This window comes from Pezoporus wallicus, unplaced genomic scaffold (assembly GCF_028554395.1).
Source record: "Pezoporus wallicus isolate ANWC-B61680 ecotype Strahan unplaced genomic scaffold, APGP_CSIRO_Pwel_v1 contig_13197, whole genome shotgun sequence".
NCBI lineage: Eukaryota > Metazoa > Chordata > Aves > Psittaciformes > Psittacidae > Pezoporus > Pezoporus wallicus.
The window spans coordinates 1-26,811 of record NW_026636956.1 but is presented as its reverse complement, the minus strand read 5'-3'; the positions used below and the strand labels follow the sequence as shown (position 1 = coordinate 26,811).

The 26,811-nt window shown below is 62.3% G+C and overlaps 3 protein-coding genes and 1 long non-coding RNA gene across 4 annotated transcripts; 2 read left to right on the top strand and 2 right to left on the bottom strand.

Annotated features, from left to right (window-relative positions):
• Positions 1 to 1,908: 1,908 nt before the first annotated feature.
• LOC130595535 (cAMP-specific 3',5'-cyclic phosphodiesterase 4A-like) lies at positions 1,909 to 7,134 on the bottom strand (the record flags this gene model as incomplete). The annotated part of the gene is made up of 6 exons (XM_057402377.1): positions 6,842 to 7,134; positions 3,244 to 3,414; positions 3,070 to 3,106; positions 2,779 to 2,852; positions 2,649 to 2,698; positions 1,909 to 2,021 (listed from the first exon to the last, which is right to left on the bottom strand). Coding segments are annotated over exons 1-6 (717 nt in total), but the record flags the coding sequence as incomplete, so codon positions are not given.
• Positions 7,135 to 10,725: 3,591 nt separating this feature from the next.
• CDC37 (cell division cycle 37, HSP90 cochaperone) lies at positions 10,726 to 14,179 on the top strand. Its single transcript, XM_057402376.1, has 8 exons — positions 10,726 to 10,862; positions 11,577 to 11,858; positions 11,974 to 12,079; positions 12,170 to 12,285; positions 12,813 to 12,935; positions 13,013 to 13,195; positions 13,853 to 13,924; positions 14,018 to 14,179. Exons 1-8 carry the CDS (start codon positions 10,761 to 10,763, stop codon positions 14,168 to 14,170), a joined length of 1,137 nt encoding a protein of 378 aa, XP_057258359.1. The 5' UTR covers positions 10,726 to 10,760; the 3' UTR covers positions 14,171 to 14,179.
• Positions 14,180 to 15,188: 1,009 nt separating this feature from the next.
• On the top strand, positions 15,189 to 15,815 carry LOC130595534 (uncharacterized). Its single transcript, XR_008971342.1, has 3 exons — positions 15,189 to 15,242; positions 15,325 to 15,386; positions 15,738 to 15,815. It is a non-coding gene; the product is annotated as an uncharacterized LOC130595534 (long non-coding RNA).
• A 5,524-nt stretch (positions 15,816 to 21,339) lies between these two features.
• On the bottom strand, positions 21,340 to 25,497 carry LOC130595531 (ADP-ribosylhydrolase ARH1-like). Its single transcript, XM_057402375.1, has 7 exons — positions 25,413 to 25,497; positions 25,117 to 25,340; positions 24,211 to 24,309; positions 23,717 to 23,822; positions 22,886 to 22,965; positions 22,619 to 22,802; positions 21,340 to 21,736 (listed from the first exon to the last, which is right to left on the bottom strand). The coding sequence occupies exons 1-7, from the start codon at positions 25,421 to 25,423 to the stop codon at positions 21,340 to 21,342; spliced, it is 1,101 nt and encodes a 366-aa protein (XP_057258358.1). The 5' UTR covers positions 25,424 to 25,497.
• Between the last annotated feature and the right edge of the window lie 1,314 nt (positions 25,498 to 26,811).

The following is a 26,811-nucleotide window of genomic DNA, read 5'->3' as shown; positions in this document are numbered from 1 at the left end:
GCCCATTCCGGGGGGGGGGGGGGGAAGGATGGGGGGGGGGGGGGAGGATGAGGAGGGATGGGGGGGTGCGGGGGGGGTGCGAGAACCGCGGAGGGGGGCCGGGAGGGGCCGAGGGTCCCGTCGGGGCTGCGGAGGCCGCGGATGCCGGGGGGGTTGGGGGGGGCAGACGCCTGCGCGCGGGGCCTCGCTCCTCCCCCGGCCCTGCCCACAGCCCCCCCCACTCCCCACCCCCCCCCCGGTCATGGTCACGGCCCCGCTGCAGAGCTCCGGGGAGGTGGGGGAGGAGCACAGAGAGGGGACCCCCCCCCCCCATGGTACCCACATTGAACCATCAGGGTCCATCCTGGTCCCTGTCCCCATCCGTGTTTCACAGCCGGGTCCATCCCAACCGCATCCCCGTTCGCATGCTGATCCCCATCCCCATGTCACAGCCAGGTCCATCCTGGTCCCCATCCCCATCCATGTGGCACAGATGGGTCCATCCCATCCCCAGGTCACACTGGTGTCCCTTCCTGGTCCCTTTAACCATCCCCATGTCACAGCCTGGTCCATCCTGGTCCCCATCCCCATCCATGTGGGTCCATCCCATCCCCAGGTCACACTGGTGTCCCTTCCTGGTCCCTTTAACCATCCCCATGATGGGTCCATCCCCATCCCCAGGTCATCCCATCCCCAGGTCACACTGGTGTCCCTTCCTGGTCCCTTTAACCATCCCCATGTCACAGCCTGGTCCATCCTGGTCCCCATCCCCATCCATGTGGCACAGATGGGTCCATCCCATCCCCAGGTCATGCTGGTGTCCCTTCCTGGTGCCTTTAACCATTCCCATGTCACAGCCAGGTCCATCCTGGTCCCCATCCCCATCCATGTGGCACAGATGGGTCCATCCCATCCCCAGGTCACACTGGTGTCCCTTCCTGGTGCCTTTAACCATTCCCATGTCACAGCCTGGTCCATCCCATCCCCATGTCACAGCCGGTTCCATCCTGTTCCCCATTCCCATGTCACAGCCGGGTCCACTGCATCCCCATCCTCACATCGCAGCCAGGTCCATCCCACCCCAGTGCCCCCATCCCTGTCCCCATCCCCATTCCCATGTCACATCAGGGTCCACTCCATCCCCATCACCATTCCCATGTCACATCAGGGTCCACTCCATCCCCATCACCATTCCCATGTCACATCAGGGTCCACTCCATCCCCATCACCATTCCCATGTCACATCAGGGTCCACTCCATCCCCATCACCATTCCCATGTCACAGCTGGGTCCATCCCATCCCAGTGCCCCCATCCCTGTCCCCATCCCCATTCCCATGTCACATCAGGGTCCACTCCATCCCCATCCCCATTCCCATGTCACATCAGGGTCCGTCCCATCCCCATCCCCATTCCCATGTCACATCAGGGTCCATCCCATCCCCATCCCCATCCCCATTCCCATGTCACAGCCGGGTCCATTCCATCCCCATCCCCATTCCCATGTCACAGCCGGGTCCATCCCATCCCCATCCCCATTCGCATTCCCATGTCACATCAGGGTCCATCCCATCCCCATCCCCATTCCCATTTCCATGTCATATCAGGGTCCATCCCATCCCCATCCCCATTCACATTCCCATGTCACATCAGGGTCCATCCCATCCCCATCCCCATTCCCATTCCCATGTCATATCAGGGTCCATCCCATCCCCATCCCCATGTCACAGCCAGGTCCATCCCATCCCCATCCTCACATCACAGCCGGGTCCATCCCATCCCCATCCTAACATCGCAGCCGGGTCCATCCCCCACCAGTGCCCCCACCCCTGTCCCCATTCCCATTCCCAGTGCTCAGCAGGCCCCCATCCCTCCTCGCCCGCCCTTGTCCCGTCGCTCCCGGCCCCATCCCGGTGTTCCCGGTGCCCACCTTGTTGGATGCCATCTCGCTGACGGCGCGGTGGGTCTGGAGGTTTTCCAGCTGCTCCAGGCACCAATCCAGCTCCTCCAGCGTCTCCCGGGCCAGCTGCTGGGATGTCTCCTCTGCGTGGGGGGGCAGCGCCAGGGATGGGGGGGCCCCAAGAGACCCCCCCCCATGGGGATGGGGGGACTCCCATGGGGATAGGGATGGGGAGATCCCAAGGGAATCCCATGGGGATGGGGATGGGGGGATCCCAATGGGGATGGGGATGGGGGGATCCCAATGAGGATGGGGATGGGGATATCCCAAGGGAATCCCATGGGGATGAGGATGAAGGAACCCCATGGGGATAGGGATGGGGATAAGGGACCCCAAGGGAAAACATGGGGATGGGGTTGGGGGAATCCCAAGGGAATCCCATGGGGATGGGGTTGGGGGGATCCCAAGGGAATCCCATGGGGATGGGGGGCCCCAATGGAACCCCATGAGGATGGGGGGACCCCAAAAAACCAAATGGCAATGGGGGATGGGGGAACCCCAAGGGAATCCATGAGGATGGGAATGGGGGACCCCAATGGAACCCTATGGGGATGGGGATGGGGGACCCCAATGGAACCCTATGGGAATGGGGATGGGGACCCCAAAGGATGGGGTTGAGGGGATCCCAAGGGACCCCATGGGGACGTGGCTCTGGGGGGGAGGGGATGGGACCCCCCAAGCCCCTTCCTGTGCCCCTGCCCCCCCCTTACCTGAGAGCACGGGTGGGCAGGGGGGGGGCTGGGAGCCAATGGGAGAGCGCCTGCATGGGAGGGAGGTGTCAAGGTCAGGGTCAAGGTCAGGTTAAAGGTCAAGGTCAGGTCAAAGGTCAGGGTCACTCACTTGCTGCCCGGGGGGGGTGGGACATTGGTCAGGATGGAGAAGTTGCTGCGGACGCTGCGGAGGCTGGCGAGGACCTGGGGGGGGCAAGGGGGGGTCAGGGGGCAAGGGGGGTTCAGAGGGCAAGGGGGGGTCAGGGGGGTAAAGGGGCGTCAGGGGACGAGGGGGGTCATGGGAGCGAAGGGTGGGTCATGGGGGCGAGGGAGGTCAGGGGGACAATTGGGGGTCAGGGGGACAAGGGGGGGGGTCAGGGGCAGGGGGGGGTCAAGGACCCTCTCCCCCCCTCATCCCTACCTGTGCAAAGGGGGTGACGATCAGGTCCTCCCCGTGCCTGGAAGAGACCATTGCGGCGGTGGGGGGGGGTCCCATGAGGTCCCCCCCATCCCTCCCCTCCATGGCAGCACTGAGGGGGTCCCCATGGGTTGGGGGGGGGGGGGGGAGGGTGGGGGGGGGGGGGGGGGCACTCACGCCTCGCTGGTGACGGAGGAGTTGCGGGACAGGCTCTTGGGGGAGGCGTCGTAGTCGCTGTCGGAGCGGTAGAGGAAGGACTCGCGGCGCTGCCCCGGGCCCCCCCCCGGCAGCAGCACCAGGCCCGGGCTGGGCTGAGCCTCCGGGGGGGGCCCATTCTCCGCTTCGAAGCTGTAAAGGGCGGGGGGGGGGACACAGAGAGAAAGAGAGGGGAAGGGTCGGGGATGGGGAAGGGGGGCACTAGGACCCGGCATCCCCGCTGGTGGCGCCGCCGCGTGGTGCGCCCCGGTACTGCCGGTGGTACCCAAGCTGCGGTGGCACCGAGAGCATCAGTCCTAGGGGTGCCCGGCCCTATGTGGGACTCAAAGCCCTGTGGGGTCCCTGGAGCTATAGGGGTCCCTATGGGGGTTCCTGCCCTATAGGGGACTCCAGCCCTATGGAGTCCCTGGCCTTATACGGGACTCCAAACCTAATGGGGTCCTTGGGGCTATGGGGGTCCCTATGGGGGTCCCTGCCCTATATGGGACTTCAAGCCTTATAGGGTCCCTGGCCTTATAGGGGACTCCGAGTCCTGTGGGGTCCCTGGAGCTATAGGGGTCCCTATGGGGTTTCCTGCCCTATAGGAGACTCCAGCCCTATGGAGTCCGTGGCCTTATACGGGACTCCAAGCCTGATGGGGTCCATGGGGCTATGGGGGTTCCTGCCCTATATGGGACTTCAAGCCCTATGGGGCCCCTGGCCTTATAGGGGACTCCAACCCCTATGGGGTCCCTGGTGCTATGGGGTCCCTATGGGGGTTCCTGCCCTATAGGGGACTCCAAGCCCTATGGGGTCCCTGGTGCTGTGGGGGTCCCTATGGGGGTCCCTGCCCTATTGGGGACCCCAGCCCTATGGGGAGCCCTGTCCCTATAGGGATGCTGATGTGAGGGGGCCCTGATGTGGCTGCGAATGTAGCGGGGGGGGGGGGGGGGGGGTGTGAGTCACAGGATCCAAATTTAGCCTCTGGCTCCAGGCTGGAAAAGGCGTTTTTGGGGAATGGGATGGGGACCATTCCCGACGTCGGGAATCCCAGCCCCAGGATACAGGAGCAGGGGGTGGGATCCGCCGGCCCCCCCTCCGATCCCATTGTCCCTTAGGGGATGTGCTCATCCTGCCCAGCCTGCGTTGGGATGCGGCCCGGGGGGGGATATCCCATGGGGATGGGAATGGGGATGCGCTGTGCCATTGCAGCCATACAGTGCCATAGCCCACCATACGGGGCCATACAAGGCCATATGGGGCCATCCTATGGGACCATCCCTGCTATTGCCAGGGATTCCCTCCTTCCCAAAGGGGTCGGGATCTTGTAATGGCCGCAGGTGACTCATCCTGCTTGGAAAAGATCCCGGCGCCGGGATGGCGTCGGCTCCTCGGGATGGAGATGGATCCGTTCCCATAGAGGGATCCCATTGAGGGGGAATTCCGGAGGGAAAAGGCTGCAGGAAGCCGGGAATGGCCCCTGGATCCCGGCTGGATCCTGCCTCTGCTCCCGTGATCCCGAGCTTGGGATCCGACAGTAAAGGGGAAAGCCACAAGTGGGAGGCTCCAATGGGATGCTCCCGGGGGAACAGAGCAGGATGGGGACACCGGGATGAATGGGGGAGTCCAGCATCCTGATGGGATGAATGGGGGCGGGGGGTCCTGCATCCTCATGGGGTGAATGGGGGGTCCAGCATCTTGATGGGATGAATGGGGGCGGGGGGTCCAGCATCTTGATGGGATGAATGGGGGGTCCAGCATCTTGATGGGATGAATGGGGGGTCCAGCATCCTGATGGGATGAATGGGGGGGGTCCAGCATCCTGATGGGATGAATGGGGGTGGGGGTCCAGCATCCTCATGGGGTGAATGGGGGGTCCAGCATCTTGATGGGATGAATGGGGGGTCCAGCATCCTGATGGGATGAATGGGGGCGGGGGGTCCAGCATCTTGATGGGATGAATGGGGGGTCCAGCATCCTGATGGGATGAATGGGGGTGGGGGTCCAGCATCCTCATGGGGTGAATGGGGGTCCAGCATCCTGATGGGATGAATGGGGGGGGTCCAGCATCTTGATGTGATGAATGGGGGGGGTCCAGCATCCTGATGGGATGCATGGGGGGGGGGGGGGGGCAGCAACTTGATGGGATGAATGGGGGGTCGAGCATCCTGATGGGATGAATGGGGGGGGGGGGGTCCAGCATCCTGATGCAATGAATGGGGGGGTCGAGCATCTCCATGTGATGAATTGGGGGGGGGTCCAGCATCCCGATGCCCCCCCTTCCCTTCACAATCCTGGTACCCGGAGCACGGCAGCCGCTTCCCATGCGCTGCCTGCAGGAGGGGCTGGAATCCCTCGGGAAGGGAGGAAGAGGAGGAGGAAGGACCCAAGTCCGCACCATCTGCTGAGCCTCCTGCGCATCCCTCAGCCCCCCCCCCCAATGAAGCCGGAGGTGCCCCCCCCGGCTCTGCCGGAAGGACACTGAGCTCAGTACACGCTGCCCCCCCGCCAATCACTTCCTGGGAATGGGAACAGGGAACAGGGAACAGGCAGATCCCGGCACCCCCGGCCCCGCCATGGCGATGGGGACACCCCCCCCCCCCCCGGCATCCAATGATCCCGCTATGGGGAATCGGGACCTGATGGGGACCCCCGGGGGAGTCCCCATGGATGTGACACCCCCCTCCCCTCCTTGTGTCACTGCTGCCCCATGGGATGATGCGGGGGCGAGGGGAGAGTCATGCATCTGGTACTGGGAACTGGATGATGCTGGACGGGTCCTGCCTTTGGTACCGGGATTGGGATGATGCTGGACGGGTCCTGTCTCTAGTACTGGAATAGGGATGATTCTGGGGGCTCCTGCCTCTGGTAATGGGATCAGGATGATGCTGGGGGGGTCCTGCCTGTGGTAATGAGATCAGGATGATGCTGGGGGGTCCTGCCTCTGGTAATGGGATCAGGATGATGCTGGGGGGGTCCTGCCTCTGGTAATGGGATCAGGATGATGCTGGGGGGGTCCTGCCTCTGGTAATGGGATCAGGATGATGCTGGGGGGGTCCTGCCTCTGGTAATGGGATCAGGATGATGCTGGGGGGTCCTGCTTCTGGTGACAGTATCGAGATGATGCTTGGGGGGGTCCTGCCTTTGGGACCGGGATCAGGATGATGCTGAGGGGGTCCCGTCTCCGGTACAAGAATAGGGATGATGCTGGGGGGGTCCTGCCTTTGGTACAAGAATAGGAATGAAGCTGGGGGGGTCCCGTCTCCGGTACAAGAATAGGAATGAAGCTGGGGGGGGGGGTCCTGCCTCCGGTACCTGGATTGGGATTATGCTGGGGGGGGGTCCTGCCTCCGGTACCGGGATCGGGATTATGCTGGGGGGGGGTCCTGCCACCGGTACCGGGATACCCCTGCGATGCTCGGGTCTCCAGCGCTGGTACCAGGATGGTGCCGGGGGCGGGGGGGGGGAGGAGAAATGGTCCCGGTCCGGGGATGGAGCTGGTGCCGAGAGGCTCCCACCTGCGGTCCCGGTCTCGGGGTGGCACCGGGGGCTCGGGGGGGTCCCGGCCGCTGTCACCTACCGCCTGCCGGCGCTGGGGGCCCCGTGCAGGGACGACGGCCACGACATGCGGGACTTCCGCAGCCCGGGCCGGTCGCCGGTGTCCACCGCGTCCGCCCGCTCCATGGGCCGGGGCCGGTGGCGGTCGGCGTCGGAGAAGCCCCGGTGTCGGATGCGGATCGGGGTGCGGGGCTGGCGCCAGAGGTGCTGGGGGGGCTTCAAGGTGCTGGGCCCCTCCCGGGGTACCGGTAGCGACAGGGAGAGGCTTTTCCGGGAGCCCGGTACCGGCTCCATCACCCCCGGGACCGGGGGGGGGGGAAGGGGGGGGGAACGGGACCCCGCGGTGCTCCCGGTCCCGGTCCCGGTCCCTACCGGTGCTCGGTGGCGGCGCTGCCCGGCCCCGGGCTCCGCATGGCCCCGTGCAACCGGTTGGGACGACCCCGGGGGGGGGGTGGCGCCAAGCGCCGCCGGTGCCGCCCCCCCCGCCCCGGTACGAGGCGGAGCGAACCCCCCCCCCCCCCTTTACATCACCCCCCCCATAAGGAATCCCCCCCATCAGGAATCCCCCCCCCATCGGGCTATCCCCACACCACCTCCCCCCCGGAACCAACGGGGGACACCCCCACCTTTGCAATGGGGGTCACCCCTCCAAACCCCCCTATCCCCACTCATAGCACAAAGAGGGGGGGTCCGATGTGAAGCACACCCCCCCCCCCAGTTTGCACCCATTGGTGTCAATGGGTGCGGACTGACACCTTCATCCCCCCACACCCCACCCCGCATTAAAGCCAACCCCAATATCCTGCCCCCACCTAAGGGGATCCATTGGGAATGGGATGGGAATGGGATGGGAAAAGGGGGGGGGGGATGCTCCCTGGAATGTTCGGGGATGATTCATTGCAGCGAGGGAGGTTCGTGGCACGACGCCGGCTGCCGGCACCGCCGTGGGTGCCCCCCCCGGGTACCACGGTGGTACCGAGGGGGGGGTCAATGCACGGGGGGGGTGTCTATGGACCCACCGGTGAAGGGGGTGGATGAGGGTTGGGGGGGTTCGGAGGCTTGGATTGGGGGGCTGTTCCTGAGCCATCCCCCCCCAACTCCATGGTGGGGACTTGGTAGGGGCCAGTGGGGCCGGGCAGCGCCGGTAGCGCTGGTGGTGCCTGTGTGGGCACCGTCCTTGGCACCATCCCCATCCTCATCCCTACCCCTGTTACTATCCTTATCCCTATCCCTATCCATATCCCCATCCCTATTCCTATCCTTATAATTAACCCTATCCCTATCCCTATCCTTATCCTTATCCCTATCCCTATCCCCATCTCTATCCCTATCCCTATAACCATCGCAATCCCTGCCCCTATCCCTATCCCCATCCCTATCCCTATCCCTGTCCCTATACCCATCGCCATTCCCACCCCCATCCCCATCCCCATCCCCATCCCTATCCCAATCCCTATCCCAATCCCCATCCCCATCCTCACCCCTATCCTTACCCCAGGCCATGTCCTGGCTCCGGGGAATGTCCGTTACCTGGACACTGTCCCTGTCCTGGTTCCAGGCAACATTCCCATTGTTCCCATCCTGGACCACATCTACATCCCGGTCACTGCCTCATCCCTGGCACTACCCCTGTCCTATTGGACATCCTCATCCCCATCCCGGTCCCCATCCCACAGCATCCCCCCAGGGGGGTCCCTGCCTGCAGGGCAGGAGCAGGGCAAGGGTGCTGGGACGTGGGACCCGAGGGGGGGGCTGCTCCGGGAGCTTCCATAGGGAATGGCACCAGAGCCCTTGGCACAGCTCAGAACCGGGCACTGCCAAGGATGGCAGCGAGCACCGGGAGCAGCGGGGATGTGGGGAGGGATCGGGGGGGGGTCAGGGGGTGTGGGATGGATGGGCATGGAATGGTATGGATTGGTATGGAATGGCATGGGATGGTATGGAATGGGATGGGATGGTATGGAATGGGATGGATGGGCATTGAATGGCATGGATTGGGATGGAATGGGATGGACATGAAATGGGATGGGATGGATGGACATGGAATGGCATGGATTGGTATGGAATGGCATGGGATGGATGGGCATGGAATGGCATGGATTGGTATGGAATGGTATGGGATGGATGGGCATAGAATGGCATGGATTGGTATGGAATGACACCTGGAATGGCGTATGGAACCAAATGGAGAGTGAGACTCACGCTGCATGGATTGGCATGGAATGGCATGGAATTTAATGGAGCCACATGGAGAGTGAGCCTCACATCCCTTTGCACAGCACGGAATGGCATGGAATGGCACATGGAATGGCACATGGAATGACACATGGAATGGCACATGGAATGACACATGGAATGACACATGGAATGACACATGGAATGGCACGGATTGGTGCATGGAACCACACGGGATCGAGCCCCATCCCACACAGCCCGATCCGGATCCTCCGGTGGGGCCCGATCCTGCCCCGGTGCCTCAGGGCGGGGGGCGGGGCCTGAGGGTGAAGTGGGGGGGACCCCGACATCCCCCGAGCTCCGAGCGGTGGAGCCGCGGCTCTCCCCCCCCCCCCAAATCCCGGTGTGGGGTGGCCGCGGGGGGCAGGATCCCGGCGGTCCCGTTCCCATTCCCAGTCCCATTCCCATTCCCGGTCCCATTCCCGTTCCCATTCCCGGTCCCGTTCCCATTCCCAGTCCCGTTCCCATTCCCGGTCCCGTTCCCATTCCCGGTTCAGCTCCAGTTTCCGGTCCCGTTCCATTTCCCATTCCCACTCCCGGTCCTATTCCTGTTCCTGGTCCCGTTCCCATTCCCGTTCCCGTTCCTATTCCCTGTCCTGTTCCAATTTCCATTCACACTCCCTATCCCATTCCCTTTCCCATTCCCATCCCTATTCCAGTCCCTGTCTTTTTCCCGTTCCCATTCCCATTCCCATTCCCGTTGCCCTTCCCGTTCCCGTTCCCATCCCCATTCCCGTTCCCGTTTCCGTTCCCATTCCCGTTCCCATTCCCATCCCCATTCCGGTCCCTGTCTCATTCCCGTTCCCATTCCCATCCCCATTCCCGTTCCCGTTCCCGTTCCGGTGCCAGCGGCGGTGGAAACACGGCCCCGGGCACGGCGTGGGGGGGGGGGGGGGAGTTGGTCCCGGGATCCCGGCGCCACCGCACCCCGTGGGAACCGAGCCCTGGGCCCGGCGCCCGGAACTCGGGTCCCCAATGGACCCCAATGCACCCCAATGTACCCCCATGTACCCCAATGTACCCCAATGTGCTCAATGTACCCAATGCACCCCTATGTACCCCAATGTACACCATGTACCCCAATGTAACCCAATGCACCCCAATGTACCCCATGTACCCAATATACCCCCATGTACCCCAAAGCACAACAATGGACCTCAATGGACCCCAATGCACCCCAATGTACCCCATGTACCTCAATGTACCCCAATGCACCCCAATGTCCCCCAAAACACCCCAAAGCACCCCAATGTCCCCCAAAACACCCCAAAGCACCCCAATATCCCCCAATGCACCCCAATGCACCCCAAAGCATCCCAATGCACTCCAATGTACCGTATGTACCCCATGTACCCCAAAGCACCCCAATGTCCCCCAATGCACCCCCATGCACCCCAAAGCACCCCAATGTCCCCAAAGCACCCCAAAGTCCCCCAATGCACCCCAATGTCCCCCAATGTCTCCAAAGCACCCCAAAGTCCCCCAATGCACCCCCATGCCCCCCTTTTTCCCGGTGCGTATCCCTTTAAACCCCCCTCCCTCTCCCCCCCCCTCGCCGCGGCTGCGCCACTCGCGCATGCGCACTCTCTCCAGCCGGCTGACCGACGCCCCGGAAGGCCTCGGCGGGGCCGGCCGGAAGCGGGGCGGGCGCTGGAGGCTTCCAGAAGCGGCCGGTGCCCGGTGGCGGTGCCCGGTGAGGCCCGGCCATGGTGGATTACAGCGTGTGGGACCACATCGAGGTCTCGGACGATGAGGACGAGACGCACCCCAACATCGACACCGCCAGCCTCTTCCGATGGCGGCATCAGGTGAACCAGGCCCCGCTTAACCCCCCCCCTCTCCAACGGTAGGCCCCGTTGCTATGGTAACCGCCGCCCCGCCGCCCCCATAGCAACCCCCATGGGGGGGGGGGGGGGCATCCGGTGTTTCCATGGCAACCGGAGCAGGGACTCCCCATGGGGGGGGAGCCCCCCTTGTTCCCATGGCAACTGGCAACGGGACTCCCCATGGAGGGGAATCCCCTGTTGCTATGGCAACCGGCGCCCCCATAGCAACTCCTCTGTGGGGGGGGGGAAACCCCTGTTGCCATGGCAACCAGCACCTGGATACCCCCATCGCGGGGGGAGGGAAGGGGGGTTTCTCTTACGGGGGGGGGGGGGGGGGAAAATCCCCTTGTTGCCATGGCAACTGGTGCCTGGGACCCTCTATGGGAAGCGACTGACCCCTCCATCTGCTGTTCCCGTTTCCATGGTAACTCCTCCCCCCCCCCGGTTTTTGGTCCTTCCCTCCCATCCTCACCAAGTCCAGGGCTGGAAGAACCCATTGAGATAAACGGGGGGGGGGATCCCATTCCCGGAAGCTGGATCCATGGGGACTGGGAATGGCGCAGTATTTGCATGCAGAGGGAATGATGCTGCTGCTTCTGGTGTTCCCATCACCTTATTCCATAAGGATAACGGATCCAGGTGTGCCTGGACCGGGGTGGGGGGTGTTAGCATCCTTTTCCTTGCGGTCTCCTTCAGGCTCGGGTGGAGAGGATGGAGCAATTCCAGAAGGAAAAAGAAGAGCTGGATAAAGGCTGCCGGGAATGCAAACGGAAGCTCGCCGAGTGCCAGAAGAAGATGAAGGAACTGGAAGTGTCATCGCCGGGAAGCGGGAAGGGGGAGCTGGAAAAGCTCCAGGCCGAGGCCCAACAGCTACGGAAGGAAGAGAAAAGCTGGGAGAAGAAACTAGAAGAGCTGAAGAAGAAGGAGAAGAACCTGCCTTGGAACGTGGATACCCTCAGCAAGGATGGCTTCAGCAAGGTTTGGGATTGGGAAACCCCTCTTTGGGATCACCCCCTTCCCCTTTTGGGATCACCCCCTCTTTATCCATGAGCTTCATCCTCCCATCCTCTCCCATCCTTCCCCTTTTTTCCAGAGTGTTTTCAACGTCAAAGCCGAGGAGAAGGAGGAAACGGAGGAGCAGAAGGAGAAGAAGCACAAGAGCTTCGTGGAGAGGCACGAGAAGCAGATCAAACACTTTGGTGAGTGCTTGAAGCAGGGAGATTCCCATTGTTTGTAAGACTGCCCCCCCCCGAGTCCATCCTAACCCATGGGATGCTCCCGGGATGCAGGGATGCTGCGACGTTGGGATGACAGCCAGAAGTACCTCTCGGATAACCCTCACTTGGTGTGCGAGGAGACGGCCAACTACCTGGTGATCTGGTGCATCGACCTGGAGGTGGAGGAGGTAGGGAAGCCTTTGGCTCGGGATTGCCCTTTCCTGCTTGGAATTTGGGGTGGGGGGGATGACTTAGGTTGAGAAAGGTGGGGAAGAGCCTGGAGTCCCTTTGGAGCAAAGGAACTGAGGCTGTTGGGATGGGGATTCCCTTTGGAGCCAGGGCAGGAGCTCCCCCATCCCTTTTCCTTGCATTGCTGCTGCCCTCTGGAAGCCCAATCCCAATGGGATTCCTCTTGGAGGCAGAGCAGGAGCTCCCCCATCCCCTTTCCTTGCATTGCTGCTGCCCTCTGGAAGCCCAGTCCCAATGGGATTCCCATTGGATTTCTCCTGTTGATGCAGCCAGCATCATCCCACCTTCAGAAGGTCCTCCTGAAGCCTCCTTCTCTTTGACCTCAGCCCCAAGAGGGCTCCATATGGACACAGAATTCCCAAAGCAGGGAATAATTGGGGTTGAAAAAGCCCTTTTGAAGGAGTGGGGGGAGTGTTTTGGGGGTGCCCTCACCCCTTTTCTCCTTTCCCCTTTCCCCCCTCCGCAGAAGCATGCCCTGATGGAGCAGGTCGCCCACCAGACCATCGTCATGCAGTTCATCCTGGAGCTGGCCAAGAGCCTCAAGGTGGACCCCAGGGCCTGCTTCAGGCAGTTCTTCACCAAAATCAAGGTAAGGACCCCCCTATCCCCCCCCCCTCCATCCCATATCCGTATCCCTGCATCCCTATATGTGTGTTCCCCCCATAGACAGCCGACCAGCAGTACATGGAGGGCTTCAACGAGGAGCTGGAGGCCTTCAAGGAGCGGGTGCGGGGCCGGGCCAAGGTGCGCATCGAGAAGGCCCTGAAGGAGTACGAGGAGGAGGAGAGGCAGAAGCGCCTGGGGCCAGGGGGGCTCGACCCCGTCGAGGTCTACGAGTCCCTGCCAGCCGTGAGTGTCCCCCCGACCCCTTCCTTGGCCCCATGGGTTTGGAAGGGAGCTTGGATTCCGGCCAAGCCAAGCGTTCCCGGTGCTTCCGAGGGCATTGTGAACCTGTGACGTTGAGGGCATCATCTGCATGGGTTGGGATCCATCCAGTCCAGCCATTCCCATCACTTCCCAGGCCATCACTAACCCATGGCATTGAGGGCATCGTCTGCATGGGTTGGGATCCATCCAGTCCAGCCATTCCCATCACTTCCAAGGCCATCACTAACCCATGGCGTTGAGGGCATCGTCTGCATGGGTTGGGATCCATCCAGGCCAGCCTTTCCCATCACTTCCAAGGCCATCACTAACCCATGGCGTTGAGGGCATCGTCTGCATGGGTTGGGATCCATCCAGGCCAGCCATTCACAGTGCATCCAAGGCCACCACTACCAACACTGGTTGGGAATGCTTCCATGGATGGGGACTCCAGCACTGCCCTGGGTTGGAACCCTGAGCACCCTTTAGGTGGATAAACTCATCCCGATCTCCATCCCAGCCTCCCCTGCTGCAACTTGAGGCCATTCCCTCTCGTTCCTTAGGGATAAAGCAAGAAAACCAGGATACGGTGGGATTCGGGGGGGATGGGGGTGGTCCTCATGTGCATCTTTCCCCTAACAGGAGCTCCAGAAGTGCTTCGATGTCAAGGATGTCCAGATGTTACAAGATGCCATCAGCAAAATGGATCCGACTGTGAGTGTTTCCCTGCTTCCCCATCCCGGGAGCTTCCTGGAAGTGGGAATACCGGAAGAGCACCCCCCCAATGCATTTCCTGCCCCATTCCAGGAAGCCAAGCACCACATGCAGCGCTGCATCGACTCCGGCCTCTGGGTCCCCAATGCCAAGAGTGGGGAAGGAGCTGGGAAAAGCGGAAGCGAGGGCTTGGAAGAGGAAGCGAAGAAGGAAAACGGGGATGAGGAGGAGGAAGGAAACGCGTGAGCTTGGGGGGGGGCACGGATGGGGGGACACAGAGGCAGAAGCACCTGGAAAGAGGGAGAAGATGAATGGAAAGGAGGAAAAGCAAATGGGAAGGAGCCACAAAGAGGAGGGAAGGGGGAAGGGCCCCCCCCCCCGCAGCCCTCCCCTGCGCTTCGCATAGAGACTTTGGGGCAACATCTGGGGGGGGGGGGGTTGGGGTCCTCCCCCCCCCCCCACCAAAGGGGTGGTTTCAGGGGGGGTGGGGGGTGGTGTGGTGAATAAAGAGATGGAAGAAGCTGAGTGTGGAGCAGTTGGGGGGAGGGGGGGATCCAGCTGTGCCCCCACCTGCTTTGGATCCAGCTGTGGCCCTTGCTCCAGCTGTGTCCCATTGGATCCGGCTCTACACCTTGCTCCAGATGTGGGTCCCCCTGTTTGGATCCAGCTGTGTCCCATTGGTTCCAGGTTCATCCCTTGATCCAGCTGTGTCCCACTGGATTTAGGTCCATTCCTTGCTTCAGCTGTGGATCCCCCTTTGGATCCGGCTGTGTCCCATTGGATCCAGCTGTTGTCTCCCCCCATTTGGATCCAGATGTGGATCCCCCCTTTGGATCCAGCTGTGAGCCCTCCTTGGATCCAGCTGTGGCCCATTGGATCCAGCTGTTGCTCCCCCCCTTTGGATCCAGCTGTGGGTCCTCTTAAGCCCCTCCTTCGGCAAACCACGCCCTCTTCCACAAGAAGCCACGCCCCTTCGGTAACCCACGCCCCCCAACGCGACCAGCGTTGAATTGCTGCGAAGCCACGCCTCCGTGAGGCAAGCCACGCCCCCAGCAGCACATCCCATTCATTGACAAGCCGTGCCCCCAGTTAAGCCACGCCCCCTGCCCTAACGCATCACCATGGCGACGCGGGGATCTGTGACAGCGCAGGACCCGCAGTGGGTCCTGCCCCCCGGGAGCATCAGCATCCATAGGGATGAGCCCCGGGATGAGCTCCCCTACGGGGATCCCCACTGGGGAGCAGCCCGGGAGCACGAGGCTGTCCCGGATGGATTTCTGGGATGGGATCCAGCCCGGCCCCATGGGCAGCCCTGAAGGTGCGGGGAGGACCGGGATCCGCGCCCGCTTCCATGTGGGAATGGCGCGGACCCCATTCCCGGTTTCCCTTTGTTTTCCCAGAGCAGAGAGCCGTGTGGGATGCGGTGGCTGCCTCCATCCGAGAGCAGCTCCTCCTGCGCAAGGTACCAAGGATACCCCCGTATCCTCCTCCTCCCTGCCGTGGATACGGAGCGCTGGCTGCAGTTGCTTCCCCCCATTCCAGAAAGCAGGAAAACCTCCCCAAAAGTGGCCCTTGAGGGATAAAGAAGGTCCAAGGGTGGTGTTGCCATCAATAGGGATGAGCCATGAGCTCCAGAGCTTCCCTATTAGGAGGGATAACGGAGGTCTCAGCATCTCCTTCCCAGAGCCATTCCCAGCATCCCATCCCTGGGAGATGGCAGGATCCCAGTCCAAGGCCCCATTCCTGCATGGAGCTGCTTCCAGCTCTTCCCTCTGCGCATCCCTCATCCTTTGGCCCTTCCCTTCTGCTCCAGGGCATCCGGATCCCGACCCTCGGCTCCTTCGATGTGGTCTCCACACGGATGCAGGTTGGGAACAGGAGTGTGAGCATCAGGAATCCCGTGTTCCGCGTGGCCTGGAACATAGGAATGGTCCAGAACCTCATGGACAACAGGGATCTTTGTGGTGAGATGCTGGATCCAGCCCTCGCATAGGGAGATGCTGGATCCAGCCCTTGCATAGGGAGATGCTGGATCCAGCCTTTGGGTAGGGAGATGCTGGATCCAACCATTGGATAGGGAGATGCTGGATCCAACCTTTGGGTAGGGAGATGCTGGATCCAACGAGATGTCGATGTCGCATCCCTTTCCTTTGGGAGCAGGAGCCATTCAGATGGGACCTTTCCGGATGGCTCCACCTTGGAATGCTCCATGGAAGGCAGGAAAAGCCCCATCCCCTTTGTGCTTTCCCAGGTGCCAAAGAGCTGAAGCCCCTCGACTATTCCAAGGTGGCCACGGATGCCGGCGTCTCCCGGCGCCAGGCCCAGCGCTGCATCCTGGGTACCACCTCCCTCCTGTCCCGCTGCCTGGCCAAGGGCCACAACGTCGCCCTGGTGCTGCAGGGTGTGGGGATGCTCCTGATGGAGGAGCGGGCCGTGAGGATGTGCTTCTATCCCGCCTTCCTGCATGCCATCAATGGGAAGAGGAGCCACCTATGGGATGCAGCCAAGGTGAGTGAGGGCTCCCCATGGTTTGGACCCGACCCATTGCGGTGCCCCACAGCTGCTTGCAAGTGATGGAGCGAGGGGGCCCATCCGCATCCATGGTGTCCCGGCATCTCCGTGTCCTCCATTGCAGGGTTTCCATGGGCCCACCTTGGTGGTGTCCCCAGTGGTGCCCATCGCATCCCTGACCTTCACGGGCAACGTCATCGTCTTCCCGGAGTGAGTACCAGGGATGCATGGAAGCTGAGTGTGAAGCAGTTTGGGGGGGGGCATCCAGCTGTGCCCCCCCCCCCGGTTTGGATCCAGTTGTGTCCCATTGGATCCAGCTGTGGCCCTTGCTCCAGCTGTGGATCCCCCCATTTGGATCCAGCTGTGTCCCACTGGATCCAGGTCCATCCCTTGCTCCAGCTGTGGATCCCCCCGTTTGGATCCATCTGTGTCCCACTGGATCCAGGTCCATCCCTTGCTCCAGCTGTGGTTCCCCCCGTTTTGATCCATCTGTGTCCCATTGGATCCAGGTCCATCCCTTGCTCCAGCTGTGGATCCCCCCGTTTGGATCCAGCTGTGTCCCATTGGATCCAGGTCCATCCCTTGCTCCAGCTGTGGATCCCCCCGTTTGGATCCAGCTGTGTCCCATTGGATCCAGGTCCATCCCTTGCTCCAGCTGTGGATCCCCCCATTTGGATCCAGCTGTGTCCCATTGGATCCAGGTCCATCCCTTGCTCCAGCTGTGGATCCCCCCGTTTGGATCCAGCTGTGTCCCATTGGATCCAGGTCCATCCCTTGCTCCAGCTGTGGATCCCCCCGTTTGGATCCAGCTGTGTCCCACTGGATCCAGGTCCATCCCTTGCTCCAGCTGTGGATCCCCCCGTTTTGATCCAGCTGTGTCCCATTGGATCCAGCTGTTGCTCCCCCGCTTTGAATTCAGCTATGGGTCCTCCTAAGCCCCTACTGAGGCAAACCACGCCCCCCTTCCACAACAAGCCACGCCCCCTACGAGAACCCGCGCCGATTTGCTGCGAAGCCACGCCCCCTCAAGCTTGCCACGCCCCCAGCAGCACATCCCATTCATAGACAAGTCACTCCCCCACATAAACCACGCCCCCCGTTGGTGTAAGCCCCGCCCTCTTTCCAATGGGACCACTGTGGGGGCGCGGAGCAGTGGCTCTTGTTTGGCCTCAGGTGACCCCTGGGGATAAACCCGCTGGGAGCAGGAGGGATTCGAGGTCTTTCCCATCCTGGATCCCCCCTTTTCCCGGGAGAATCCTTTGGGACGGGCCGGGATGAGCAGGGGCTGCCATGGATCCCTTCATCCCTAGGTTTGAACTGGAGTCAGTGTCCAAGCGACCAGCCAGGAACGTCCCCAAGTCCTCGAGTCCTCCTCATCCCCTGGGATGCGCCCCCGGTGAGGACAAGGAGGAGCAGGATTTGCCCCCCATCCGGCAGCGCATGGGAGGTAAAGCAGCTCCGAGCCCGTGTCCGTGGGTAAGATCCAAGGGGAAAATCCATGGTGAGGACTTGGGCCAGCTCCTGAGCCGGGCTTCACCAACCGCATCCAGGATGCATCCGGGTCCTGCAATTCCCACCCCAAGGAATTAGATCCCTGTCACCAGCTCCTCCTTCCCATCACTGCCCCAGGGGGAAACCTGCGTTGGAAGGGAGACGTTGGGAAGGAGCTCCAGGAGCATCCTTGGCCATTACGGGAAGAGACCGGAGCTCCTCTGATGTCTGTGTCCTTCCCAGTTCCAGGGGTGTGCTGGGATCTGCCTTTGCTTCCCTCTTGGAGCTCCATTCATACCAAGAGGCCATGGGATAAGAAGGGGAAGGACCAGAAGATGATGAAGGACCAGAAGATGAAGGATCATGAGGTGAAGGATCATGAGGTGAAGGACCAGAAGGTGAAGGACCAGAAAGTGAAGGACCAGAAGATGATGAAGGACCAGAAGATGAAGGACCAGAAAGTGAAGGACCAGAAGATGATGAAGGACCAGGAGATGAAGGACCAGAAGATGAAGGATGATGAGGTGAAGGATCATGAGGTGAAGGACCAGAAGGTGAAGGACCAGAAAGTGAAGGACCAGAAGATGATGAAGGACCAGAAGATGAAGGACCAGAAGATGATGAAGGACCAGAAGATGATGAAGGACCAGAAGATGAAGGACCAGAAGGTGAAGGACCAGAAGATGAAGGACCAGGAGATAAAGAAGGGCAAATCTCAACTCAAGTGAGTCTGGGAGCCATTTCCCAGCGCCATTCCCACTCCTCACCATCATCCCTGGGGTTCCATGAGCACAAGCATCACCTGAGCTGGTGGCACCCAGAGGAACGTGGCTGCGACCCCAACCCCATCCCCTTCTCCCCCTGTTCCCTGTTTCCAGGCAGCTTCCAGCCATCCCAACAGTCTCCTCTGGCAAAGCCGGGCCCTCACCATGCACCAAAGCCCAAGTGTCCAAGTGGAGACCAGCACCAGCAGCAGAACCTCTGAGGTCCTCCAGGCCAACAGGACTTGGACACAAGGAAGCTCCTCTCCAAAGGCACCTGGGAAGCAGGAACGGGCTGGAAGCGAGGAGCTCAGAGGCTGGGAAAGCCGGGATCTACAAGGTCTTCATCCGCCAGGATCCGGCTCCGGATGCGGCTCAGATCCTCAGGGCAAGGCCGGAGCTGTTCTGGTCGGTGCTGAAGGAGCCCCAGAAGAGGGTGTTGGCAGGATACAGGTTCCTGCCCCCTCTTCTTGTGCCCCCATCACACCAAGGGTCCGGATCCACTCCGTGGCAGCCATTGAGGAGCAGGGTGGTGGGGACCACTATGGAATGAGTATGGAGCAGGAGGAATCAGGTCTATGCTCGTCTTGGGTTCCAAAGGGAGGGATACTGGGGACTCTTCCACCACCCTTGGCTATGGTTGATGCCGTGGTTGAGCTGTCCCCATGGGCTCTTCCACCACCCTTGGCCATGGTTGATGCCATGGTTGAGCAGTCCCCATGGGCTCTTCCATCACCCTTGGCTATGGTTGATGCCACGGTTGAGCTGTCCCCATGGGCTCTTCCATCACCCTTGGCTATGGTTGATGCCGTGGTTGAGCTGTCCCCATGGGCTCTTCCATCACCCTTGGCTATGGTTGATGCCGTGGTTGAGCTGCCCCATGGGCTCTTCCATCACCCTTGGCTATGGTTGATGCCATGGTTGATGCCATGGTTGAGCTGTCCCCATGGGCTCTTCCATCACCCTTGGCTATGGTTGATGCCGTGGTTGAGCTGTCCCCTTGGGCTCTTCCATCACCCTTGGCTATGGTTGATGCCGTGGTTGAGCTGTCCCCTTGGGCTCTTCCATCACCCTTGGCTATGGTTGATGCCGTGGTTGAGCTGTCCCCATGGGCTCTTCCATCACCCTTGGCTATGGTTGATGCCATGGTTGAGCTGTCCCCATGGGCTCTTCCATCACCCTTGGCTATGGTTGATGCCGTGGTTGAGCTGTCCCCATGGGCTCTTCCATCACCCTTGGCTATGGTTGATGCCATGGTTGAGCTGTTCCCTTGGGCTCTTCCATCACCCTTGGCTCTCATTGATGCCATGGTTGACGGGTCACCAAGGAGCTCACTGCCAAGAGCATCCTTCCTTAAGGAGCACCCAAGTTGGAGACCTTTGGCCATAGCTGGAAGCCCCATCTGGCCATGGGGCTACTCTGGACCATGAGGTCCTCCAGCTCTCCAATGGGAAGAGAAAGGCTTTTGGGATAGATTTGGAGCAAAGGGAAGGGTTAGGAGGGGAGGAGCAGCCTCAGTGTCCTGGTGTGAAGCCATCGAGGGGTCCTCACGTGAGCATCTCTTCTGCAGGTATCCCAGCTCCCCCCATGCCTCCAAGTGTCCCATCCGGCCCCAAGGATCGGGAATGGGAATGGGATCAATAATACCACCAAGGAGATGTTTGGAGCTCTTTAATTGTCCCCAATGGGCCTCAATGGGAGTGGGGTGGGGATGGGGCCGCTCAACTCCAGTCCTTTTTCGGGGGAAACAGCCCAAAACTGGGGGTGGGACCAGGGAAAAGGTGGATTTGGGAGCCAGGGAGGAAGGATTGGGAAGGAAGAAGCGGGACCAGAGCAGGGGAAGGGAAAGAGGCCACCTCCGGGTGGCTCTGGGGGACTTCTGGGCTCCCCCAGCCCCCATGGAAGACCCCATTGACTCCCAGAGACCCTCAACGTCCCCATGTCTCCAGTGACCCCCATGTCCACAGTGACCCCAGTGTCCCCATCTCCCATTATCCCCAGGGTCCCCATATCCCCGCCTCACTATCCCCATCCCCTGTCCCCATCTCACCGTCCCTATATCCCCCTCTCCCCTGCCTCCTCTATCACTGTTTATGTCCCTATGTCCCCTCTACAACTGTCCCATGTCCCCATTCCCCTGTCCCTATGTCCCCTCCATCACTGCCCCTGTCCCCTCTAACACTGTCCCTATGTCCCTATGTCCCCTCTATCACTGCCCTCCATCCCCTCCATCACTGTCCCTATGTCCCCTCCATCACTTCCCCCCATCCCATCACTGTCCCTATGCCCCCATTCCCTCTATGAGTGCCCCCCATCCCCTCCATCACTCCCCCCCATCTCTCCCCCCACCTCTCCCCCATCTCTCCCCCCACCTCTCCCCCCACGTCTCCCCCCATCACTCCCCCCCACCTCTCCCCCCCATCTCTCCCCCCATCTCTCCCCCCACCTCTCCCCCCATCTCTCCCCCCATCACTCCCCCCCACCTCTCCCCCCCATCTCTCCCCCCATCTCTCCCCCCACCTCTCCCCCATCTCTCCCCCCATCTCTCCCCCCACCTCTCCCCCCATCTCTCCCCCCATCACTCCCCCCCACCTCTCCCCCCCATCTCTCCCCCCATCTCTCCCCCCACCTCTCCCCCCATCTCTCCCCCCATCACTCCCCCCCATCTCTCCCCCGCTTCCCCCCCCCCCACACCACCTCGTGGATCCCCCTGCCCGCCTCCCGCAGCCTCTCTCCGTACTCGAGCCCCCTCAGGAGCCCCTCGGGGACGGCTCCGAGCCCGCAGCGCAGCCCCCAGCAGCCGCCCGCGATGGTCCCGGTGCTGTCGCTGTCTCCGCCGTGCAGCGCCGCCCGCCCGCAGAGCTCGGCCCAGGCCCCCCCCGCCGCCAGCAGCGCCTCCAGCGCCACCATGGGCGCGTCGTGCCCGCTGCGCCCCGGCCACCCCTGCAGCGCCCAGCGCCCGTACTCAGCGTCCCGGGACACCGGGTCCGGCAGCGGCGGCAGCCGGGGGGGGCCCGAGCCGGGGAGGAGCCCGCGGGAGGAGAGGTACCTGCGGGGGGGGGGGGGGGACGGACAAGGGGGGGGTAACGGGGCCGTAATGGGGGCAATGATGGGGGTAATAACGGGGTTAATGATGGGGGCAATAACGGGGGATAATGGGGGTAATGATGGGGTAATGATGGGGGCAATAACGGGAGATAATGGGGGTAATAACGGGGGTAACGGGGGTAATGATGGGGCAATAACGGGGGATAATGGGGGTAATAACGGGGGTAACGGGGGTAATGATGGGGCAATAACGGGGGATAATGGGGGTAATAACGGGGGTAACGGGGGTAATGATGGGGGCAATAACGGGGGATAATGGGGGTAATAACGGGGGTAACGGGGGTAATGATGGGGGCAATAACGGGAGATAATGGGGGTAATAACGGGGGTAACAGCGGTAATGATGGGGCAATAACGGGGGATAATGGGGGTAATGATGGGGGCAATAACGGGGGATAATGGGGGTAATAATGGGGGTAATGGGGGTAATAACGGGGGTAATGGGGGTACTGGGAGTAATTTCGGGTTATAAGGGGGATAGCAATGGGGATAATGGGGGTGTTGGAGTGATGGGGCAATGGGGAGATGGAGATAATGGGGATAATGGGATAATGGGGATAATAATGCGGATAATGTAATGGGGGACAAGGGGGAGATTGGGACAATGAGGACAACGGAATCATGGGCTGTTGGAGTGATGGGGGCACTGGGGACATGGGGGCACTGGGGTCACGGGAGAGGGCACATTGGGGTCCTGGGGACACCGGGGGTGCAGCAGGGGCAGGACGGGCACCGCTGGCCCCTGGACCCCGCGGGCCCCAGGCTCAGCAGTGACCCCGGTGGCAATGGGGCAGGGGGACACCGGCCCCCCCCCGGCCCTCACCGGCTCCAGACCTCCCCAAAGAACGGCCACGCGGCCGCGTTCTCGCTCACGGCCACCCCGGTGCCCTCCACGTAGCTCCAGGCCAGGGGCAGGACCCGCAGCAGCTCCGGCCCCCAGCGCTCGGGGGGCTCCCCCCGGACCCCCAGCGCCCCGAACAGCGCCACCGCCAGGGCCCCCAGGTACCCTGCAGGGCACACACGGGGAGGGGGGGGGTCAGAGCGGGGCCGGGGCTCGCTGCGTGCCCCCCCCGCCCGCAGCGCTGCGCACCGGTGGGGTGGTGATGGGTCATGCGCCCGCTCTCGATGCTCACCGCGATCAGGGTCGGAAGGTCCCGGGCACGGGGGTACCTGCAAGGGGGTGGGGAGCGGTACCGCCCTGGCCCCATCCCCGGTGGCCCCATCCCCTCCCTGTCCCCATCCCCTCCGTGTCCCCATCCCCTCCCTGTCCCCATCCCCTCCTTGTCCCCATCCCCGATGGCCCCATCCCTTCCCTGTCCCCATCCCTTCCCTGTCCCCGTCCCCTCCTTGTCCCCATCCCCGATGTCCCCATCCCTTCCCTGTCCCCATCCTTGATGTCCCCATCCCTGATTTCCCCATCCCCTCCTTGTCCCCATCCCTTCCCTGTCCCCATCCCTTCCCTGTCCCCATCCCCTCCTTGTCCCCATCCCTTCCCTGTCCCCATCCCTTCCCTGTCCCCATCCCCGAGGTCCCCATCCCCTCCCTGTCCCCATCCCCTCCCTGTCCCCATCCCTTCCCTGTCCCCATCCCCTCCTTGTCCCCATCCCCGATGGCCCCATCCCTTCCCTGTCCCCATCCCTTCCCTGTCCCCATCCCCGTCCCCATCCCCTCCCTGTCCCCATCCCCTCCCTGTCCCCATCCCTTCCCTGTCCCCATCCCCTCCTTGTCCCCATCCCCGATGGCCCCATCCCTTCCCTGTCCCCATCCCTAATGTGCCCATCCCTGATTTCCCCATCCCCTCCTTGTCCCCATCCCTTCCCTGTCCCCATCCCTCCCTTCCCTATCCCTCCCTGTTCCCATCCCCATGGCCCCATCCCTTTCCCCCCCTCCCCAGGCTCTGACCCCCCCATCCCTGCCCCACCTGAGCCCTATGGCGAGGCTGCGCATGGCGGCTCCGCACCCGGTGCCCGTGGGGTTGAAGGGGATGCGGTACCCCCCGGGGACCCCCGGCTGCAGCTGAGACGTGCCTGGGGGGGGGGGAAGCAGAGGGGTGAGACCCCCCCATGACCCCCCCCAGACCCCTCCATGACATCCCCTTGGCCCACCCATGACCCCCCCCAGGCACCCCCAGACCCTTTTATGACCCCCCCTAGGCCTCTATTACCCCCCACCCTGACCCCCCATGACATCCCCATGGCCCCCCCATGAAACCCCCTTTATGACCCTCCCGACCCCCCCATGACCCCCCCATGACCCCTCCATGACATCTCCATGCCCCCCATGAACACCCTCCCCAGTCCCCCCCATTTATGACCCCCCCATGACATCCCCATGACCCCCCCATGAACCCTTACCCTCCCCGACCCCTTCATGACCCCCCCACCCCCATTACCCCCCATTGCCCCCCTCCCTCACCCAGGATGCTCGTGGGCCCCGGTTTGCGCCCCTCCATGTCCCCCATCGCGGCCACGTAGCGCCGGGCCAGCTCCTGCAGCAGCGCTTCCCCCTCCAGCCCTGGGGGGGCGGTAGTGAGACCCCCCCTTCCATCCAGGGCACCCATCGGCAGGAAAAGGGGACCCCCCCAACATGGACACCCACAAGTGGGGGAGCATCACCCCATAGACACCCCATGGGTACAATGGGGACCCCCAGCACCATCCCTGGACACCCCTCATAGAGCCCAAGGCAGAGAACAGGGGTCTCCAATTCCCCCCCCTGGGGGACCCACTCGTTAGAACAGGGATGCTCCAACTCCATCCCAGAACACCACAGGGGGGCTGCGGTACAGTGGGGCCCCCATCCCTTTGGACCACATCTTTAGGGACCCCATCCCTTTGGACCCCATCCTTGGGTACCCCATCCCTTGAGTACCCCATCCCCTGTGCATCCCATCCCTTGAGGACCCCATTTGTGTACCCCATCCCCTGGGGACCCCATCATTGGGGACCCCATCCCTTGGGACCCCATCTCCTGGTAACCCCATCCCTTGGTGACCCCATTTGGGTACCCCATCTCCTGGTGACCACATCCCTTAGGACCCCATCTTTGGGTACTCCATCTTCTGGTGACCCCATCCTTTGGGACCCCATCCCTTAGGACCCCATCCCATCATTGGATACCCCATCTCTTGGGTACCCCATCCCCTGGGGACCCCATCTTTGGGTACCCCATCCCCTGTGCATCCCATCCCTTAGGACTCCATTCCTTGGGTACCCCATTTGGGTACCCCATCTCCTGGAGACCCCATCCCTTAGCCCCCATCTCCTGCTTCACCCCATTTGCCCCCCCTGCCCCCCATATCTTTGGGGTGCTCCCCCGTACCCGTGGCCAGCCCCTCGGCGGTGGCGAGGTGCAGGACGGTGTCATCGCTCACGGGCCACTCGGGGGGCTCCAGGACGATGGCCTCCAGCCCCCCCAGCTCCTCCAGCTCCGCATGGATCTGTGCTCCCGACGTGCAGTATTCCCAGCGCCCCCCCCGGTACCCCAGCGCGTCCCCCACCCCGCTCAGCACCATGGCGGCCTCATAGGATTCCACTGAGGGCACCCTAAAAAGGGGGGGAAGAAGGGGTTTGGGGGGGGGGTGTCCAGCAATGGGACCCCCCCAATGGGACACTCACTTCTCCTCCATAGCAGCTGGGGATGCCCATCAGGGTGGGGGCAAAGAGCCAGGAGTGCTTAAGGAGGAGGAGGAGATCCCATGGGATCCTGATGGGATCCATCCCAAAGGGACTTGGGGGGCAGCAAGGGGGGGGCATGGAAGGGATATGGAGGGGGTGAGGGTGAAGGTGGATGGGGGGCACAAAGGGATAGGGAGGAGTGGGGTGTGGGGGGGGCACCCAATGGGGTAATTCCAAAGGGGAATGGAAATGCATGGGGGTACCCTAAAGATGGATGTGGGGACCCGAAGGGGCATGAAAACACATGGGGGCACCCAAAGGTGGATGGGGAGACCCCAAAGGGCAATGGAAGCAGATGGGGGGCACCCAAAGGTGGATGGTGGGGACCCCCAAAAGGCAATGGAAGCAGATGGGGGGCACCCAAAGGTGGATGGGAGGACCCCCAAAGGGCAATGGAAGCAGATGGGGGGAACCCAAAGATAGATGGGGGACCCCAAAGGGCAATGGAAGCAGATGGGGGGCACCCCAAGGTGGATGGGGGGACCCCCAAAAGGCAATGGAAGCAGATGGGGGGCACCCAAACGTGGATGGTGGGGACCCCCAAAGGGCAATGGAAGCAGATGGGGGGAACCCAAAGATAGATGGGGGACCCCAAAGGGCAGTGGAAGCAGATGGGGGGCACCCCAAGGTGGATGGGGGGACCCCCAAAAGGCAATGGAAGCAGATGGGGGCCACCCAAACGTGGATGGTGGGGACCCCCAAAGGGCAATGGAAGCAGATGGGGGCACCCCAAGGCTCAAACAGGCACATGGGAGCCCCCCCAAAGGACCAGGAGGGTGCCCAAGGGACCGCAAGGATGAGGGATGTGGGGCGGCAGCAGCAGCATCCCCTTGGAGCAAGGTCCCTGCTGAGGGTTGATCCCACGCTGATCCCAAACCCGCCGCTTTTTGCCCCAAAACCCCGGGTTTTGGGGGCGGGGGGGTGAAGGGAAGGGATCGTCCTTAAATCCCAGGGCCTGGAAGCGGGATCCGGCAGCCGGAGCCTCCGCAGGCCCGGATCCAAGGCCACGGCTCTGCCCCAGGAGCAGCTTCCCAGGCTCTGCTTTGGGCCAAAAAGGGGTGGAATGGGGCCAGAGCTGTTGTTAAAAACCAGTTGGGGGGGGGGAGGGGGGGTCAAATGGTGCCAAATCCAGGGAATTCGGGGTGGGGGTTGGGTTCCCCCCTTTCTGGTAAAATCCCCATTAGTGGCAGATACAAAAAGAAGCCCCGGGGGGGGGAGGGGGGATGACACAGGACCCCCCCAATAGGGACACGGTGACGGGGGGGGTTGTGCTGTGCCCCCTCCCCCCCCCGAGGTAGTCAGTGCGATGGGGGGAGGGGTCAGTGAGGGGCTCAGGTTG